At 53.4% G+C, this 18,858-nt stretch overlaps 1 protein-coding gene across 1 annotated transcript in view; it reads left to right on the top strand.

Annotated features, from left to right (window-relative positions):
- Window positions 1–7,271, top strand: part of BCR (BCR activator of RhoGEF and GTPase) — an 80,203-nt gene extending 72,932 nt beyond the window's left edge. Inside the window, exons 17-22 of the mRNA XM_012558330.2 lie at window positions 16–125; window positions 1,707–1,846; window positions 2,896–3,030; window positions 3,937–4,042; window positions 4,468–4,630; window positions 5,043–7,271. Of these exons, the coding sequence (XP_012413784.1) occupies window positions 16–125; window positions 1,707–1,846; window positions 2,896–3,030; window positions 3,937–4,042; window positions 4,468–4,630; window positions 5,043–5,132 (744 nt within the window). The 3' untranslated portion in view covers window positions 5,133–7,271. The remainder of the gene's footprint in view (window positions 1–15; window positions 126–1,706; window positions 1,847–2,895; window positions 3,031–3,936; window positions 4,043–4,467; window positions 4,631–5,042) is intronic.
- Window positions 7,272–18,858: the final 11,587 nt, after the last annotated feature.

Below are 18,858 nucleotides of genomic sequence, written 5' to 3'. Positions count from 1 at the left end.
TTCTTCCTGCTATAGATTGAAGCTAAACTCTCAGTCAAGTTCACCAGCAGGGAGTTCAGCTTAAAGAGAATGCCATCCCGAAAGCAGACCGGGGTCTTCGGAGTCAAAATCGCTGTGGTCACCAAGTGAGTGACAGGGATGGGGGCTCACACCTCTGGCCTCACACCCTGAGGGCTCCTGGCCCCTCCCAGGTGGTACTTTCTGTGGTTGCTTCACAAGAGGCCTCCCAGGACACCCCAGTGCGGGAGGTACCTCTCTGTTTGCTGCTCAGTAGCTCCTCCCCTCAGCCCCCTCCCGGTGGTGCAGTGGGCAGAAATGCAGTGTTTTCTTTCCTCCCTTGGAGTTTGTCATGATTCCAGACTTTAACCCCTGCCCTTTTGTCCTGAATCCGTTGCCAAGAGAGGCCTGTTTGTTGGTTTGAGGGCAGTTCTCAGGGCATTAGGCTGCTTCCTCCCAGAATTCATTCATGTGCCTGGGATGGATGGAGCCTGTTGGGTCTCCTACCCACCTGCCATCCTCACAGCATCTCTGGGAGGCTCTGGGCATGAACAGGGAGGACTCCAGCAGCAGCCATCCCAAATCAGTGCCAAAGCCAACGGCCAAACTAAGGAGAGCAGCTTGGGAAAGGTTTTTTGTGGTCCTGAGTCTGGTTGCAAAATAAGATGAAAGCTAAGGCCTCAAAACACCACTGTTATATTTTTGAAGTGTCCTTATTCCAGGGTCCTACATGGAGCTGGAGTCCCTGGGTGGTACAAACAGTTAACATGCTAACAGGTTAGAGGTTTGAATCTACTTAGAGGTACCTCAGAAGATAGGCCAACCGACCTCCTTCCAAAAAATCAGCCTTTTAAAACTCTGTGGAGCACAGTTCTACTCTGACACACATGGGGTCGTCGCAAGTCAGAGTCAACTCGGCAACAGGAAGAAAAACCACGGAGCTACTGTGACTGTCTGTTGTTAAGACTTGGGAGAGGACAGTGCTTAGAGTCACAAATGCCGGAGCACTGATGCTTGGGCAGCCTCCTGGAGTCATGCCTTCAGCAGTTGAGTGCCTGCTATTTGTGGGGCTTACCTCTCACTGAGGCCTGGCAAGGTCGGGGGTTTGCCTTCTGCATAGATGGTGGGGCTGGGACCCTGTCTGATCTCCCCACCCCGACTTGGAGAACAGACTGCTTCCCAGGACATTGTGCCGCCGCCCACTGCCCACAGCTTGGGATCTTTTAACTGGACTGCCTGTGGCCAGTTTCACTTAGCAAAGCTTCCTGGCCTTCGTCAAAGACCACATATAACTCACAGGCTTTGGGCTAAAGGGAGCTCTTGGAACAACCAAAACCAAACCAGTGGCCGTGAAGTCAGCCCCAACTCACAGCAACCACACATGTCAGAATAGAACTGCACTCCGTAGGGTTTTCAGTGGCTGATTTTTCAGAAGTAGATTGCCAGACCTTTCTCCCAAGGTGCCTCTGGGTAGACTTGAACCTCCAACCTTTGGGTTAGCAGCCAGGTATGTTCACCCAGGCACTCTGAGCTCTTGGAAAGGCCCTGATGAAACACATGCAACTATAATTGTGGGCTCAAGGAATGAAGGAAGACATGGGCATGCTTTGTGCCGCCCCATCTCTAGATGTGCAGGTTGTCCCCAGCAGATAGGTGAGGGGGTACCCCAGGGGTGCTAGGCACTGAGGGCGTCCCTCCCCCCACCACAGGAGAGAGAGGTCCAAGGTGCCCTACATCGTGCGCCAGTGTGTGGAGGAGATCGAGCGCCGGGGCATGGAGGAGGTGGGCATCTACCGTGTGTCCGGAGTGGCCACAGACATCCAGGCGCTGAAGGCAGCCTTTGACGTCAGTGAGTGTTGGCTCCGGGTGTGCTGGAGGCAGTGAGGGTGGTGGGGGCCGAGCCCACTCCTTCACACTGAGATTCTCAGGGCATCCCCACGACCTGTTCCTCCCTTGGGGTCAAAGCCAAGGGATCAGGGCCATTCTGACCACCTGCCCCTTAGGGATGAAACAGGTACCAGGGCCCAAAGATCACAGATCTCCTGCATGGTGCTGCCATGAATGCAGGTTTTAGCTCCCCCTCTCGCATTAACCCTCACCACTGAAGTAGATCGGAAGCCCCAATTTTAAATAAGGACACCACACCCAAGAGGGCCTTCACCCGGGGTCCCACGTGGACCACCCCCCGCAGTGTGCCTGCACACTCCTCCCTGGGTACCTGAGTGGGCCTTCACCCAGGGTCCCACGTGGACCCTCCCCCCACAGTGTGCCTGCACACTCCTCCCCAGGTACCCGAGCAGGTCTTCACCCAGGGTCCCATGTGGACCCTTCCCCCTCAGTGTGCCTACACACTCCTCCCGAGGTACCCGAGCAGGCCTTCACTCAGGGTCCCACGTGGACCCCCAAGTGTGCCTGCAGACTCCTCTGGGAGCACACCCACCTTGCTGAGCTGTAGCCTGTGTGAGCCTGGCACCCCGTGGGCCTCATGTGGCATGGAGGGCCCGTGGCCACCTAAGCCCAAAGGGAAGGTACTGGTTCAGACACTAAAGTGAAACATAATTCCAGTGCCTTCCTATCACCAAGAGATGCCAGGGCTGGCCATTGTTGCGGGGCAGAGCTGCCCAGGCCCTGCCCAGGAGCTAATCCTCCTCTGCTGGCCAGCAGCCTCCTGTGGCCAGGCATAGCTGACCAAAGCAGGGATGGAGGTGAGGAGGACCCTCCTGCCTGCCCTGTCAGCCCTGTGCAGCTCAGAACCACCTGGGTTCTTGGGAAGGTAGAATAAGCTGCTTTAAAAGGGGAGAAACCAGAAAACAGCTGGCATGGTGAGGCTGTGTGCTGCTTTGCGCTAAGTCCCACTCAGTGCCATCAGTGGCTGCGCCATGTCTCTATCTGCCCCAGATAACAAGGACGTGTCAGTGATGATGAGCGAAATGGACGTCAACGCCATCGCCGGCACACTGAAGCTCTACTTCCGAGAGCTGCCTGAGCCCCTCTTCACCGATGAGTTCTACCCCAACTTTGCCGAGGGCATTGGTGAGGACGGGGCCTCCTCCCCACTTTCTTCTCCTGTCCACGAGGTCCAGGGGTTCAGAGGCCAGGCATGGGAGCTGAGCTGTACCCCAGCTGCTGTGGTCTGTATCCCACCTGCCCGCAGAAAATCATCTGAATGAGTGGGCACAGCAGAGCCGAGCCCCTTCCTGAAGGTTGCTGCCCATCCTTACAAGGCTGCCCCTCCTGCGTGGCGTCCTCAGGGAGGATGGAGAGGGGACGCACATGCCTACGTGCGGGAGTGGGAGTACTAGAAGTCACAGTCTTCCTCCCCAAGGCTAGGGCTGAGTGCAGATTCCAGAGCATGTGACACTGCAGTGCCCGCGCCTGCTCCCTGAGCCCCAGGTCGGCCCATTCAAATGTGGGGTCAAGCCCAGCCTGACCCTAAGCCAGCACACAGGGCTACATCACCCTCAGGACTGCTCTGACTCCCAGGGTCTCCAGCCTGGAAGTGCCCCAGGGTACACAGGACAATGAGGAAGGCTCTGGGGGTGTGGTGGGGTAGACAGAGGCCTTGAAATCCTTGTCCTTCACTCCTGCCAATGAGTGGTGGCTGCACATGAGGTATATTGTCAGGGAATCAAACCCGAATGGCAGGCAAGAGTTCTACCACCGAACCACTACTGCCCCCTGGAGGAGAGGAAGGAAATGTCCGAGTAGGCCAGGAGGGCTTTTTTCACAGTCCTTCTCTGGTGGCTGATGCCTGGGGCAGGTTGACCCTTTGAGATGTGGTAAAGGGGCTCAGGGTGGCACCCATCCCCGCTGGGGCAGCAGCACTGTGTGGGCAAGGATGATGATGGGGCTGGATTGTCCTACCCTCTGACACGGGTGCCGCCATGCTCTTAGGGAAAGCCCAGCCAATTGGTGCGACCCCTGCCCCTATTTCTGCAGCTCTTTCAGACCCCGTTGCAAAGGAGAGCTGCATGCTGAACTTGCTGCTGTCGCTCCCGGAGGCCAACCTGCTCACCTTCCTCTTCCTTCTGGACCACCTCAAAAGGTAGCCCACTCATCCATAGGCCCTGGTCTTCAGGACCCCCAGGCCATGAGAGGGGCTGTCCTCCGTGCCCGCTGGCTCCATCAGACTCCAGCCAAGGGCCTTTGCTCCCCAGGCAGTTCCTCAGCCCCTCTGGGTGCAAGTGCGAGCACCATGCCCTTTCTGTTCTCTGTGGCCTCAGTGGGTGCCTACACCTCCTCCCCCTCAGGTGCTTTTCCTCCCCGGCCGTGAGTCCAGCAGGACCACAGGGTCCACTTTCAGCACAGCCAGGGCAGTGGCCCTTCCTCCCCGGGTGGCCAGAGTGCAGCCATTCAGTGGAGCCAGCACAGGCAGAAAGGGGTGCTACCTGCTGCCATACTCCTCAAGAACGCCAGGGTGACCTCATCTCCTCAGCATGTCGAAACAGCCCCCTCTTGGACTCATTGCAGGGTGGCAGAAAAGGAGACCGTGAACAAGATGTCCCTGCACAATCTTGCCACTGTCTTCGGCCCCACGCTGCTCCGGCCCTCAGAGAAGGAGAGCAAGCTCCCTGCCACGCCTGGCCAGCCTATCACCATGACCGACAGCTGGTCCCTGGAGGTCATGTCCCAGGTAAGGCCCACCCCAGGTACTGCCGATCACCCCCACCCTCATTGTGCAAGGGAAGTGGCCCAAGTGCAGAGAGGTAGGACCTACCTAGGTCTGTGTGGTGGTGGGGAAGGCGGGCCCAGGCCACTGCTCTCCTCTCTTGCACCCTGCTGGGCCTCGGGGGGTCCACACCTTCCCCACCACGTGTCCTCCGGGTGCACCCAGCCAGGGGCTTAACACTACCCAAGTCAGGCCTCATCAGGACCCCTCTGATCTGCTGTGAGGGGCTCTGTCAGCAGTGGTGGGCCACCGTGTATCATTGGCTTCACACCCTGAGCTTGACTTGCGTCCCCAGGCCCTGGGCCAGGCCAAGAAGCTCCCTCACTTGTAGCCGTGAGCAACTCCCTGAGCTGCTTCGCCCCCTCCCCCCGGGCAGGTCCAGGTGTTGCTGTACTTCCTGCAGCTGGAAGCCATCCCTGCCCCAGACAGCAAGAGACAGAGCATCCTCTTCTCCACCGAAGTCTAAGGCTGCTCACCTCTGCAAGGCAGCAGATATCCCGAAGGCCTCTGGCAAAACAGACCATCCGAGGAGAAGGAACAGAACCTTCTCAAGGTGTCAGTTGGCCACCCCCAAGAGCTGGGCCATCTCCCAGAAACAGCGACCCAAGGCAAAGGTGGTCCAGGGAGCCTGGGCAGTTCTGGGCCCCGTGGGTCTCAGGCCCAGGCTGGCCTTCCAAACTGTGGTTCTCCAGCCACCCACCAGAGGGTGCCCCAAACCAGTGCATCTCAGTACAAGCCTGAAAGGGGCTGCCTCCACAGTGGTGGTTTTTGTAAACTTAATTTATCAGAGTTTAGAAGATTTCTACTGGATTCCTGGTCAAGACGCGCCCTTCCCGGGGACAGGGGAACATGGCCAGATTCCCTCACTCTTGTGTCTTGAATAAACGCTGCTGCTGCTTCATATGTGGGGGCTGCAGCCCGGTCCCTCATGGGTAGGGGTCCTTGGGTTGCCCTGACTTAGACACTCGACCATGTCCATGCCAAGGTTAAAAAGCTAAGTCAACACTGTAGCATCTGGCCCCTCACCGCCTTTCTCCCTTCTCTTTCTAGAGGGTTTCTGTGCAGAAATGGCTCTCCCCTGTTCTGTCTTGTGGCTTTGTGGTTGCTGTCTGTTTGCCCCTTGGAGGCAGCACTGTGTGCATTTGTGCGATGTCCGCGGACTGGATGCTAGAGGGAGGGGTCCAGATTGCGCACTTCACAGTTTGTTCCCCAGAGAGAGTGGCCACATCCTCCAGGCTAACCACCCAGCTGGCACACGCTCTCGTTCTCAGCTCATGAAGGCCTCATTTCTCTGGCTTCCTCTAGCCTTTCTGCCCTTCACTCTCAGCCCACCCTCTGCTAATCCTCTCCCACACAGATCTCTCCCTGTCCCTGCTTTCTCCCTGTTGGACACACACAGTCCACTTTTGTAAACATCCCTTCTTGGCAGCTGCTTGCTGACAGGCTGCTTTAAACTTTGATCTGAACAGCCTTTTGATACTTGAATATTTTTAAGTTTTATATATAGTTTCTAATGTTTTTTTTTTCCTAACAGATTCACATTCCTAGTAAGATATTAGAATGTACTGATTGGACATACTGTGTCCGGGCAGCATTTTTGTCTTCCTCTCAGCGCCAGCTCTGTTGTCATAAAGAGCCATCTCTGAAGTTTCCAGAATATTCTGAGTGTGGAAGGTTGGGATCAGGGCTGCTGCTAGAGGCTGGGGCAGGGGCGCCCTGGGCCTTGGTAACCTCTGACCATCCTGACTTAGAGAAAGGAGAATTGGGGAGGCCACTAGTATTTTGAGGAAGCCAATCCAGGAACAATCATATCATTTTAAAAAGAAGTTAAGTGGGGGTAAGAAAAAAGAAAGGAGAGGAAACTATGAGAGGTAGAGTTTCCATGCTGGTCTTGCAGGAGGAGAGGATGTAGCTCACCTGGGGAGGGAAGTGATGGCTTAACTCAGGAAGGCCTGGTGGTCGTCATGGGATCCCATCTGCAGAGGACCACAGCAGCACTGTCTGGGGGAGAGGGCTTTCCCCATGTGTCCATCAGTAGCACTAGTGGGAGCCATGACAGCGGGTGGCTGTGCACCCCTGCACGCCCTCTGTTGTGGACCTGCCAAGGCCAGAAATGAAGCTGGGATGAGGTGTTAGCCAAGGGAGGAAACCAAGTCACTTGGAGGCTTTCCGTCTGCATGCAGTATTTATTTAGTTGTACTTTTTTTCTCAAAAGGAAGGTAGACCCACCATGTTGATCCAGGGCCGCTGTCCTGGGCACAAGGGCAAGGAAACCAAGTCCTCAGCGCCCTGTCCATTTCTAGACTCAGGGTCCCATACCCCACCCAACCTGTGTGGCCCAGGCCTCGGGCACAGGCACAGGCTCCGGCTATCTGTCTCAGCAGCCCTACCAGGGGAATGTGTTTGGCCGAGAAGAGCTGTGCAGGCCCTTGCTTCTGTCTCCTCCGGTGTCTCATGATTTGCATTTGTCGCATTGAAACTGGAAAGCAATATATCGATGTCTGTGCCAATTTTTGTTTCGCCCTGCCTATTTTCACTTTTATTTATAGGGAACATGTAATGTCAGATGACTGAGTGACCACTCTGTCATGTCGCTGTAAGGACATTGCCCTCCACAGAGCCACCATGCGACTCGCTTTGCCTATCACCACCTCTGCAGTCCTGTCTAACTCACGGGTGTGCAACTCTGCCAGCTATCTCGGCAAAGCCAGGGTGTGTCCACTCCGGCGGGCCACGCGGGGCTACAGTGTGCTGTGTTCTGGCGGCCAAGCAGGGGAAGGCCTAGCCTTAGACGCAGCCCTGCGCAAGGCCTGGCTACTGGCCCTCCAACAAGGAGGGGTGCCATCCTGCTCGGCCCTCCTTCGTGCAGCCTGGCCTCCGGTGGGCAGTGCTGGTCTCTTAGCAGCTTTGTTTCTGCTCTTGAGCTTAGCCTCCTGTGGCCTTACCATGCAGAGGAAGGATGGCTGTGTGCTCAGAAATCAACCAGAAAATGACAAGTTCATTAAAGTCACGAGACTACTTGCCTTAGTGGTGGTTGCTGAATTTAGAAAAATAGTCATGCAGTGCCTCAGGGTGGAGCCCCTTAGCTGCTGGAATGGGGTCTGGGGTACCTAGTGAAGGGACAGCGTGCTCCGCTATGGAGGAACCAGGACTGGCGAGGTCTAGTGGCCCTGGACAGTCACCAACCAGGCCACGTGGGGACACAGGGAGCAGCAGTAACCGCCAAGCATGGTCCAGTCTGGTCTGGGCCAGAAGTGACCAAGCCTTCATTGAGACTGACCAGACTCTGCTTGGGCAATGCTGCTCTGGCCCTGTAGGTCAGACCAATAAACAGATGAGGGGCAGCCAGGCTTGAGCTGCCGTATAGCACACGCTGTGCTCCTTGTCCAGCCCTTGCCGCGCTAGCCACACACAGCCTGGGCCCATGTCACCCTCGGCCGTAGCCTGGTCTGAGTCCCTGTCTCGGGCTGAGGTTCGGCAGAGGGCCTAAGTGTCCAGAAAGACGTGAACACAGGCTGTCCCTCTCCTCCTCTGGTCTTGCCCTCAGAGAAGGCTCATCCAGTTTATGGAGAGCTGCTCTGGGGTTGGGGACAGGTGTTGGACATGGTTTCTACTATGATGGACAGAGCCAAGAAGGAGCCAGCTCACACCATCCAGTCAGCCCGGTGGCCCTCGGCGGTGCTGTGTTGGCTACCCTCTGAGCCCCAAGGGAGTGAGGCCAGTCTACAAAGGGCCAGTGCCCTGGGGTTGCCCTCATACTCCCGGAAGGTAGGCTCCTTTGCTGCCTAGCCAGCTGGCCAATGCGGCAGAGGCTTGCTTACAGGGCCTCTTGCCTAGAGTCAAGAGTGTAGCTCCACCAACTTGTCCCCAAACCCTCTGCCTGGGGGTGTCACCTTTGCCATTTCCCTGGAGATAGGAAGGATGCAAAGATGTCCTAGGGAGAGGTGGGTCCAGAGCATGGGGCTGGCGAGGTCATACCCAAGGTCTTGACGTGATGCCCTAGGGGTGCACCCCCACCACTGGATTCCCTGAAGGTGTCCCCATAATGTATGACGACAAGCATCAGGGCCCGCCTGCGTTGGAGAAGCTGCTGTAAGCCCTGCTGTCCTGCCTACACTGACATCTGCTAAGGAGGACAGGGCTGTCCTTGGCCTTGCTCCTCTGCAGGGCCCCTGAGGGGTCAGTCAGCTCACTCTCCCTGCCTTTCTAGTCCTGTTTGAAAGACTGTTGAACACCCACACTCACAACACTTTTGCCTCTTACAAGGGCTTGATGGGGTTGTGGGGGGCAAGAGTCCTAGGACATCCCTGAGAGGCATGGGTGTCTCCAGCAGAGCCCAGGCCAATGGAGTGGCCCAGAAGCAGGTCGACTCATGGCTGCTCTGAATCTGAAATTATCAGGACCAAAGAGCCCTCAGAGACCTAACTCACTGCCTTTACTTGATAGATAGAGAAACTGAGGCACGCAAGGTGCCCCGCCACCACACTCCCAGCATCCGTAGCTGGCCAAGAGCAGAGGCTGGGCATGTGTCCTGATGGAGTCCCAAGCTCGCTCCCTTTCTGCTGGGCGAGATGAGGCCAGACCTCAGCCACCAGCCTCCCCCGCAACCCCCTCATCTTACACACAAGCGCATGCACGCATACACCCGTGCAGATAAAAGAAGAGCAGGGATTTTGTACAAAAGCCACAGTTGTCTTGAAACTTCTACAGGGACTAACGATGGGTGCCACAAATGGCTCTGGAAAGATAAACATGAAACATGAGGTTGACACACCCAGTTCTTGAGAGGCCCAAATGGTCTCCCAGAGCAGCCACCATGGTCACCCTCGTTAAAGGGGCGGGCTGTGGAGCTTGGCTGGCCAGCTCTGGGACCGGAAGGGGGCTGTGGTCAGCAGCGGCAGAGCCCCGCATCCCCCAGGTCTCCTGGTGCAGAATGGCCAGCCTGGGCCATGGCAGAGATGGGCAGCTTGTACTAGGTCCATGGGAGGCAGGTCCTTATTGCATCTCTCCAGGCTGTCCAGATCAGGGTGGACTGCTGCTTCAGGGACTCAAGACTGGGCACCGAGTTCCCTGGACACTGCAGCTCGGCCCAACACCCCACTGCAACACACATGAGAGGCACTCTGGCCAGGTCTCCAACTAGCATGGGAGTCTTGGGGGGGCCCCAGCCTCCCTGACCCCTTTTCCATTCCTTTCTATAGGCAGCACTGGGCAGGGCCTGAGAAACTCACCCTGGGAGTTTTCAGTCACTTTGCCAAAACTTGAGAGTCCTTGGGTGGTGCAAATGATGAACGTGCTCACTGCTAACTGGAAGGTTGGAGGTCCGAGTCCACCCAGAGGTGCCTTATAAGAAAGGCCTGGCAATCTTCTACTGAAAAATCAGACACTGAAAACCCTATAGAGTGACACACACGGGGTTGCCATGAGTCAGAGCTGACAGCAACTGATACACTAACCCATGCAACACACATCTATCTATCTACCTACCTACCTATTGTCTATCTAGAGTCCCTGGGTAGTGCAAACAGGTAAGCACTTGGCTGCTAACCAAAAGGTTGGAAGTTCAAGTCTACCCATATGTGCCTTGGAAGAAAGGCCTGGCAATCTACTTCTGAAAAATTAGACATTGAAAACCCTATGGAGCCCAGTTCTACTCTGAACATATGGGGTCACCGTGAGTCAGGGTCAGCTCTATGGTAAATGTTACATCACTGTTAAAACTTGAGACCAGCAGCTGAGGACATGTAGGTTCCAGTCACCTAGTAGCTGCTTCAGCCCCAGAGGAGGAGGCTCCAGGATGGTGGCCCCTGGAGAGCCCCAGGCCTGGAACAAGTCACTCCAGACTCAGGCTCCCCCAAGAGCCGGAGCACTTAAGTGACCACGCATGAAACCCCTGGCACAGCTCCCAGCCTGGTATTGCAAATCCAGTGCCCCATGAGCCCCACCTCCACCCCTGAGGGGAATGGGGCCAGATAGAGAGAAACACAGTGGGGGAGGGGGAAGTGCTGCTGGAGCTTCTGTTTCCCGAAAGGGATCTTTACGATCTTGTGATGGCGATCGGAAGTCATTTGGAGCAAATTAAGGCATCTCTGACCTTTGTGTGTGCGCTCCATTAGACAAGCACTCCTGACTGACATTTCCCTAGTGGACCTCTTTCTGGTGATGTTAGTGGCCGTGGAGTTGCCCCTGACCCACAGAGACCCCTTCCACAATGAACAAAACACTGCCTGGTCCTGTGCCATCCCCATGATCAGCTGGGGAATTAGACCATTGTGCTTCATAGGGTTGTCATTGGCTGATTTTGAGAAGATCTCCAGGACTTTCTTCCTAGGCTTCTTAGTCTGGAAGTTCCACTGAAACCTATTCGGCATCATGGCAACATGCAAGTCTCCACTGACAGGCAGTGGCTGTGCTTGAGGTGCATTGGTTGGGAATCAAACCCCAGTCTCCCACATAGACGGTAGGAGTTCTACCACTGAGCCTGCCCCCTTCCTCTGGTGAGAGATGGGAAAAGATGCCTGCAGCTCTGGGCCAGTAAGGTGGCTGCAGGAGCCCTGCCCGCCCTGGCACACTGGCCTCTGGTCTGCATTTGAGCCTCCCAGACGCCCAACCAGACCAACCCACTGGGCTGCACTGAATCCCTCCTCTGCTGGGCAGCCGGCATGGACCAGCTCCTCCCACCGCTTCCTCCTGCCGCCCTGGAGTTTGCAGTCCCCACAGCTCCATTGCCCATGAACCTGATCTTGAACCAGTGCCTCTTCCTTGCTGCTCCACGTCCCCGCAGCTGCTGCCTGACCACCAGAGGGAAGGCACTGTCACCTCTCATCCAGAGCCAGTGAGCATCTCTGACAGACACACCACACTGTGGTCTCCTCCACCTATAGTCAACGAAAAACTCTCCATTCCACAGTCACCGCACCGCTCCTCGGTGCCGTGGATGCAGCCACCACCAGGCATGGCCTGTGCAGTGTCCAGACATCCACCGTGTTTCTGCTCATATTGCTAGAGAGGTTCCCTAGACCTTTCCAGGTCAAAGCCCTCCACCTCAGCCTCTCCCTGCCCTCTCTGCTCTCAGACTCAGGACCCCTCCCCTGAGATCCTAACTTGGGGTCACAGCCTGCGGGTGTGGAGTGTCTGCGAGGTTGGGTGAGGCTGACCCCAAATTGTGTTTTTGGTGAAAGTTTACACAGTAAATTAGGTTCATAGGTTTCAATGGCTGATTTTTCTGAAGCAGATGGCCAGGACTTTTTCCGAGGTCAGGGGACACCAAAGACTCTTAATCAAAAATGGAGCAGTTTGTGCCTGAAGGAAGGCACCTACAGGATGGGCTGGCATGGGGGCCACACAGAGGCGCGTGCTGGGACCCTTGGCCTGGGGGCTGCATGCCTTCTCCTCTCCAGGTTCCCAGAAGTGAAGTCACCTGCTTGACCCAGCTGGAGTCATGCAGTCCACAGAGCCCATTCATGGCCATTGTTCCCTCTCATTCTCCCTGCAAACACATTGCCATGTTCAGATTCACCCAAGGTCCCTATAAAACCAGTCACCGTCTAGTTGACTCCGACTCGTGCCGACCTCGTGTGTCAGAATAGAATTGTGCTCCATCGGTTTTCTTTTTTGTTTTTCTTAAATAATATTTTATTACATTTTTGGTGAAAGTTTGCACAGTAAATTAGGTTCATAAGTTTTCAATGGCTGATTTTTCTGAAGCAGATCACTAGATGTCTTAGTTAGCTAGTGCTGCTCTAACAGAAATACCACAAGTGGATGGCTTTAACAAAGTGAAGTTTTAAGTTTATTCCCTCACAGTAAAGTAGGCTAAAAGTCCAAATTCAGGGTGTCAGCTCCAGGGGAAGGCTTTCTTTCTCTGTAGGCCTCCTCATCGATGTTCCCTTGGACTAGGAGCTTCTCTGCACAGGGACCCCGGGTCCAAACGATGCGCTCTGCTCCTGGCACTGCTTTCTTGGTGGTATGAGTTCCCCCAATTCTCTGCTTGCTTCCCTCTCCTTTTATCTCTTGTAACGTAAAAGGTGGTGCAGGCCACACCCTAGGGGAACTCCCTTTACATTGGATCACGGATGTGACCTGGGTAAAGGTGGTGTTACAATCCCACCCTAATCCTCTTTAACATAAAATTACAATCACAAAATGGAGGACAACCACACAATTCTAGGAATCATGACCCAGCCAAATTGATACACACATTTTTTGGGGTTGGGGGACATAATTCAAACCATGACACTAGGCCTTTCTTCTAAGGTGCCTCTGGGTGGATTTGATCCCTCAACCTTTCAGCTGGTAGCCGAGCACGTTAACCATTGAATTGTCATCCCCAAGATATGTCTACCTGTAATCTCACAATGGGACCCTATTTGGAATATGGGTCTTTGCAGATGTACTTAAGTAAGTGCTATGGATTGAATTATGTCTCCCCCAAAATTGTGTTGGAATCCTAACCCCTACACTTATGGATGTGATCCTGTTTTGAAATAAGGTTTTCTTTGTTATGTTAATGAGGCCATACCAAGTAGGTTGGGTTCTAAATCTAATTAACTTCTGAGTAATAAAAAGGACAGAATGGACACAGACACACAGGGAGAAGAGGAAGACACAATAGAGACAGATGCGTCTATAAGGATTGCCGGAAGCTACTAGAAGCTGAAATAGAAAAAGAAGGGTCTCCCCTTAGAACCATGCCCTGAAGTCAGACTTCTAGCTGTAAAAATGGCTTGGCAGCAGCATCTGAACTCCTCTAAATTCATAAGGGGGAAGGAGAATCAAGATCAACATCCCAAGGCTGATTCCTATGAGGCAGAAGTCAGACGTACCCTCCAGCCTTGTTACCAATTCTGACACCAACCATCCCTCTCACAGCACTCTCTACTTCTCTGCTGGATTCGATAATTCATTGTATTGGCCACATGGAACTCACAGATCATACAGTTATGGGTTTATTAGGGAAGAAACAGGTTACAGTTCAGATTCAGGAACACTTAGACAGTTCTTCAATCAGGACAACCTCCTCTCAGCCGTGCCCGCAGGCAGGTCTCTCTCTGACCCTTGGCCCCTCGGCCTGGCTTCTGCCCTACTTGGGCAAGTGTTACAAAGTTCTTTTAGTTCTGCCAATAAGTACCCAGAGGAGGCGGCGCCAAGATGGCGGAGTAGTCAGACGGCTTCCTATAGCCCTCTTACAACAAAGACCTGGAAAAACAAGTGATTTGATAATATATGAAAATCTAGGAGCCCTGAACAAGGCAAAGTTGAGAAATCATGTCACCCAAAACCAAACCAAACCAGTTGCCGATGAGTCAACTCCAACTTGTGGTGACTCCAGGTGTGTCAGAGTAGAACTGCACTCCACAGGGTTTTTAATGTCTGATCTTTCAGAAGTAGATCACCAGGCCTTTCTTCCAAGGTGCCTCTGGGTGAACTCGAGCCTTCAGTCTTCTGGTTAGCAGCCAAGCGTTTAACCACTTTACCATCCATGGACTCCCTAATCCACCCAGGTTGTGGTAATTTGCTACGGCAACCACAGGAAACTAATACAGTCATCAAGCTAGGAAGTCAAGGAACCACGGCCAGGTCCTTGCACTCCAACTCCCATTCCTGTGCTCCCACTTCCAAATGCATTTCTGCTCAGGGCAGCGCCATGGGTGGGGGCTCGGGGACAGACATCCTCTCCACAGGGTAGGGGGAACAAGTGCTGGGGGGCTTAGAAGAGGGCTCCCCCAGCCCAGCGGGGAGGCTTCGGCCCCTGTCTGCCAGCCCCTCTCCTGCCACCACCCCGCCCACAAAAGACCCAGAGGAAGCAGGGTGCCTTCCCTCCTGTGCCCTGCGCACCTCCACCTGCAGACCTCTGCATCCGTCCACACCCTCCTTCGCCCTTGTCCCACCTTAGTGGCTGACGCATATTTCCCCTGCCTCATGAACACACACAGCTCATTTCTAGCTTCCGGAAAGCAGGAGCGAAAGAAGAAACAGCCCGTTCTCGGCTCCTCCAGCTGCTCCAGCTATAGACCACACATCTCCCGGCCCCCCACCATGCTCCTGGGAAGGGCCGCCTTCCCCTGGGGGCTCGCCCTTCACTGCCCATTTCCTTTATGCCTAGGCCTTTCTTTATAGTCTGTCTTAGTCTGGAAGCTCCACTGAATCCTGCTGTTATGGATTGAATTGTGTCCCTCCAAAAATACGCATTGTAAATCCTAACTCCTATATCTATGGTTATAATCCCATTTGGGAATGAGTTCTCTTTGTTATGTTAATGAGACAGTATTAGTGTAGGGTGTGTCTTAAATCAATCTCTTGTGACATATAAAAGAGATTAAACAAGCAAGTGAGCAAGCAGAGGTGAGAGAAGGTAGACATTACACCACATGAAGATCACCAAGGAGCCAAGGAACAAGGACCTTTCCCCAGAGCCAACAGAGACAGAAAGCCTTCTTCTAGAGCTGGCACCATAAATTCAGACTTCTAGCCACCTAAACTGTGAGAAAATAAATTTCTATTTGTTATAGTCATTCATTTGTGGTATTTTTGTTATAGCAGCACTAATAACTAAAACACCTGCCCACCGTGGGCAACCCTGCTGGTATGTGAAATACTGGTGGCATAGTTTCCAGAATCACAGCAATGGGCAACCACCACGGTGGTTGTTGTCAAACTGACAGACGGGGGTGGCATTAAGGTAGAAAGTCAGCAAAAGCCCTCAGTGAGATGGATTGACACAATAACCGTAACAATGGACTCAAACATACCGACAATCAGGAATATGGTGCAGAACAGGCAACATTTCGTTCTGTTGTACATGAGGTCACCATGAGTCAGAGCCAACTTAAGGGCACCTAACAACAACAACACAGCAGTTTATTAGTCATGCAAGTGCTGGGTGCAAGGTGCTTAAAGAGAGCATGGTGTGCAGGCGGCATTGAGCAGAGTGGCGATCTGTGATTTAGTTCCCAATTGCACTACCATGCAGGCGTATTCCCATTTTACATGGAAAAAATGGAGGCACAGAGAGGTTGGGAGCCACAGTGTGCCACCCCACAGGAAGCACTGGCTCACCATTCCCTTCCTCTCGCTGGCCTCAATTTCCCTGATGAGGAAAGGAGAGCACCGTGGCTTGTGTTCCAGTCCTTCCTGTCCCGCCTCTTCTGGGCAGCCTGACGGGAAGCAGCTGGGCCTGGGGTCCATCTGGGTGTCCATAGGGTAGCTATGGAAGGCAGATGGCCCCGCTCCGAAGACACATCCTTGCTCGGCTGACAGTTACACGTTCCCCAGGACCCAGTGCCCCCTTGGCCCAAGGGAGGCATGCCAAGAATCCCAAGCTTGTTGTCCTGGTGCTTGTGAACTGCTGGGGACAGTTTTTTTCTGATGGGAAGTTGGTGTTGACTCCTCCATCTCTGGGCAGGATGGGCAAGGGGCGGTGCATGACTGCAGTGGGTGCAGGGTGCAGGTTACTCAGGGGTACGCTGAGGGAATATTTGCTCAACAGCAGGGCAGTGAGGGGTAGGTTCTTGTCCCAGGATCCTGGGCTGTGGTGCATGGTCCACCTCTGTGGAGGCCAGGCCGTGGCATGGAGGGCCAGCAGGGCCTGACTGGAGGGGAGGCTGACGCTCTCTCAGCCCATGAAAGGAGGTCGTGACGGTGGGGGCTGGGCCCAGGAGAGACTCTCCGGCCGATAGACAGCTCACACTCAGGCTGTCTGTCATCTGTTTCCTTGCACCATCAGGTCCCCTCAGCTCGTGGCCATCAGGGCCCCAAAGGTCTGCTCTTTTTGTGAGCAGGGATGGGGAATGTCTTAGTCATCTAGTGCTGTTCTAACAGAAATACCACAAGTAGATGGCTTTAACAAAGAGTTTATTCGCTCACAGTCCAGTAGGCTACAAGTCCAAATTCAGGGCATCAGCTCCAGCAGAAGGCTTTCTCTCTCCGTCGGCTCTGGAGGAAGGTCCTTGTGATGCATGTCTTCCCTTGGTATGGGAGCATCTCAGTGCAGGAACCTCAGGTCCAAAGGACGCGCTCTGCTCCTGGCACTGCTTTCTTGGTGGTGTGAGGTTCCCATGTGTCTCTGCTCGCTTCTGTCTTTTATATCTCAAAAGAGATTAGCTTAAGACACTATCCAATCTTGTAGACATCATCACTATAACCTCATATTGATAGAGTTTACAACACGTAAGGAAATCACATCAGATTACACAATCATACAATACTAGGAATCATGACCTAGCCAAGTTGACAGATATTTTGGGGGGACACAATTCAATCCATGACAGGGAACAAGGTGGGGGTGAGGCTGTGGGGCACTCCCCCACTGTGGAGACGTGCATTGCAGACAGTTCTATGTCCCACCACCTTCTGTGACCTCCCCTCTGACCCCACCTCCCTTGCTTCCCCAGACCTCCCAGCCTGCGCCCTGTCTGCAGTGGCTCCCTGCTGTCCCCACTATACAGCTCTAGTTCCGAGGCCTAGTGCGCAGGCTCTTGCTGCCCTTGCCCTGGTGCACTACCAAGTTCCCTGTTCTCCAGCTACCCCCTCAGCCTTTGCTCCCTGAAGACATCTGTTTGCTTCCACTTCCTTCTCTTTCTTGTGCTGTCCACTGCCCCGATGGGCCTCCCTTTATGAAATAGAGATAGATAGCTGCCGTCGAATCAGTTCCAACTTACAGTGACCTTAGTTACAACAGAACTAAACATTGCCCAGACCTGAGTCATCCTCACAATCACCAGACTGTTCAAGTCCATAGTTGTGCCAGTCCATCTCACTGAGAGTCTCCCTCACCCTCACTGACCCTGTACTTCACCAAACATGATGTCCTCCTCCAGCAGTTGACCCCTCCTGATGATGTGTCCAAAGCAAGTGAGCTGCACAGTGTTCTGTTGTGATCCACAGGGTTTTCTTAGTTGATTTTTGGAAGTAGATCACCAGGCCTTTCTTCCTAGTCTTGAAACTCTATTGAAACCTGTTCACCATGGGTGACCCTGCTGGTATTTGAAGTGGTAGCATAGCTTCCAGCATCACAGCAACATGAAAGCCACCACAGTATAAGACAGTGGTTGCTCCTTATGGAGACTATCCCCAAATACTACCTCCTCCAAGAAGCCCACAGATTCTTTCCAGAAGCATTAGCAGCTCGCTCACCTGATTTAGGACCCAGATCATGCCACTACTCCAGCCAGAGGAGGCTCTTAGTGGGTAGGGACCTGGTGGAAGCCATCTCTGCCCTCTCCCCAGCTCCAGCACAGGGTCCAACTTCACAGGCCTGGCTCCTGGCTACACAGGCAATGTCTGCTCAACAACCTCCTGCATGGCAGAAGATGACACTTGCTTTGCTTTGAAATTTTAATGGCAGAAAGTCTAGTTTAGTAGTTTTTACTAGTTAAAATTCCTTTGTCATGCACAAGAATGTCCCTAGGAACTTTATTCCTAATGTTAAAGGTTAATGTTCAAAACAGGTAAAATTATGACTTGCATACAAATATAAAATGGACATACGTCAAAGAGTTTATTTAACTCATTAATTAAACAAGGGAACTGGTAAGATGTTATAACTAGTTCAAAAGAGACTCCAAAGATCAGACACATTATTTTGTGTGGGCTTTAAATGAAAGTTTAAAGTTCAAGTTAGTTTCTCATACAAAAATTTATACACACACTGCTATGTGACCCTAGTTGTTCTCCCCATACTGTGACAGCACACTCCTCCTTTCCACCTCGGATTTCCTGTGTCCATTCAACTACCTCCTGTCCCTGTCTGCCTTCTCATCTCGCCTCTGGACAGGAGCTGCCCATTTAGACTCACATATCTACTTGAGCTAAGAAGCACACTCTTAGCAAGTATCATTTTATGTCTTATAGTCCGGTCTAATCTTTGTCTGAAGAGTTGGCTTTGAGAATAATTTTAGTTTCGGGCTAAGAGAGAGTCCAGGGGCCATGATTCTGGGGTCCCTCCAGTTTCAGTCAGACCATTAAGTCTGTCCTTTTTACTAGAATTTGAGTTCTGCACCCAACTTTTCTCCTGCTCTGTCAGGGGCTCTCTATTGTGTTCCCTGTCAGGGCACCACCTAGTTCTTCTGGTCTCAGGCTGATGAAGTCTCTGGTTTATGCAGCCCTTTTTGTCTTTTGGGCTAATATTGTCCTTGTGTCTTTGGTGTTCTTCATTCTCCTTTGCTTCTGGTGGGTTGGGACCAATTGATGCA

This window comes from Trichechus manatus, unplaced genomic scaffold, assembly GCF_000243295.1.
Source record: "Trichechus manatus latirostris isolate Lorelei unplaced genomic scaffold, TriManLat1.0 scaffold00157, whole genome shotgun sequence".
Classification (NCBI taxonomy): Eukaryota; Metazoa; Chordata; class Mammalia; order Sirenia; family Trichechidae; genus Trichechus; species Trichechus manatus.
The sequence above is the reverse complement of the archived record's forward strand: the minus strand, read 5'-3'. Positions and strand labels throughout refer to the sequence as shown.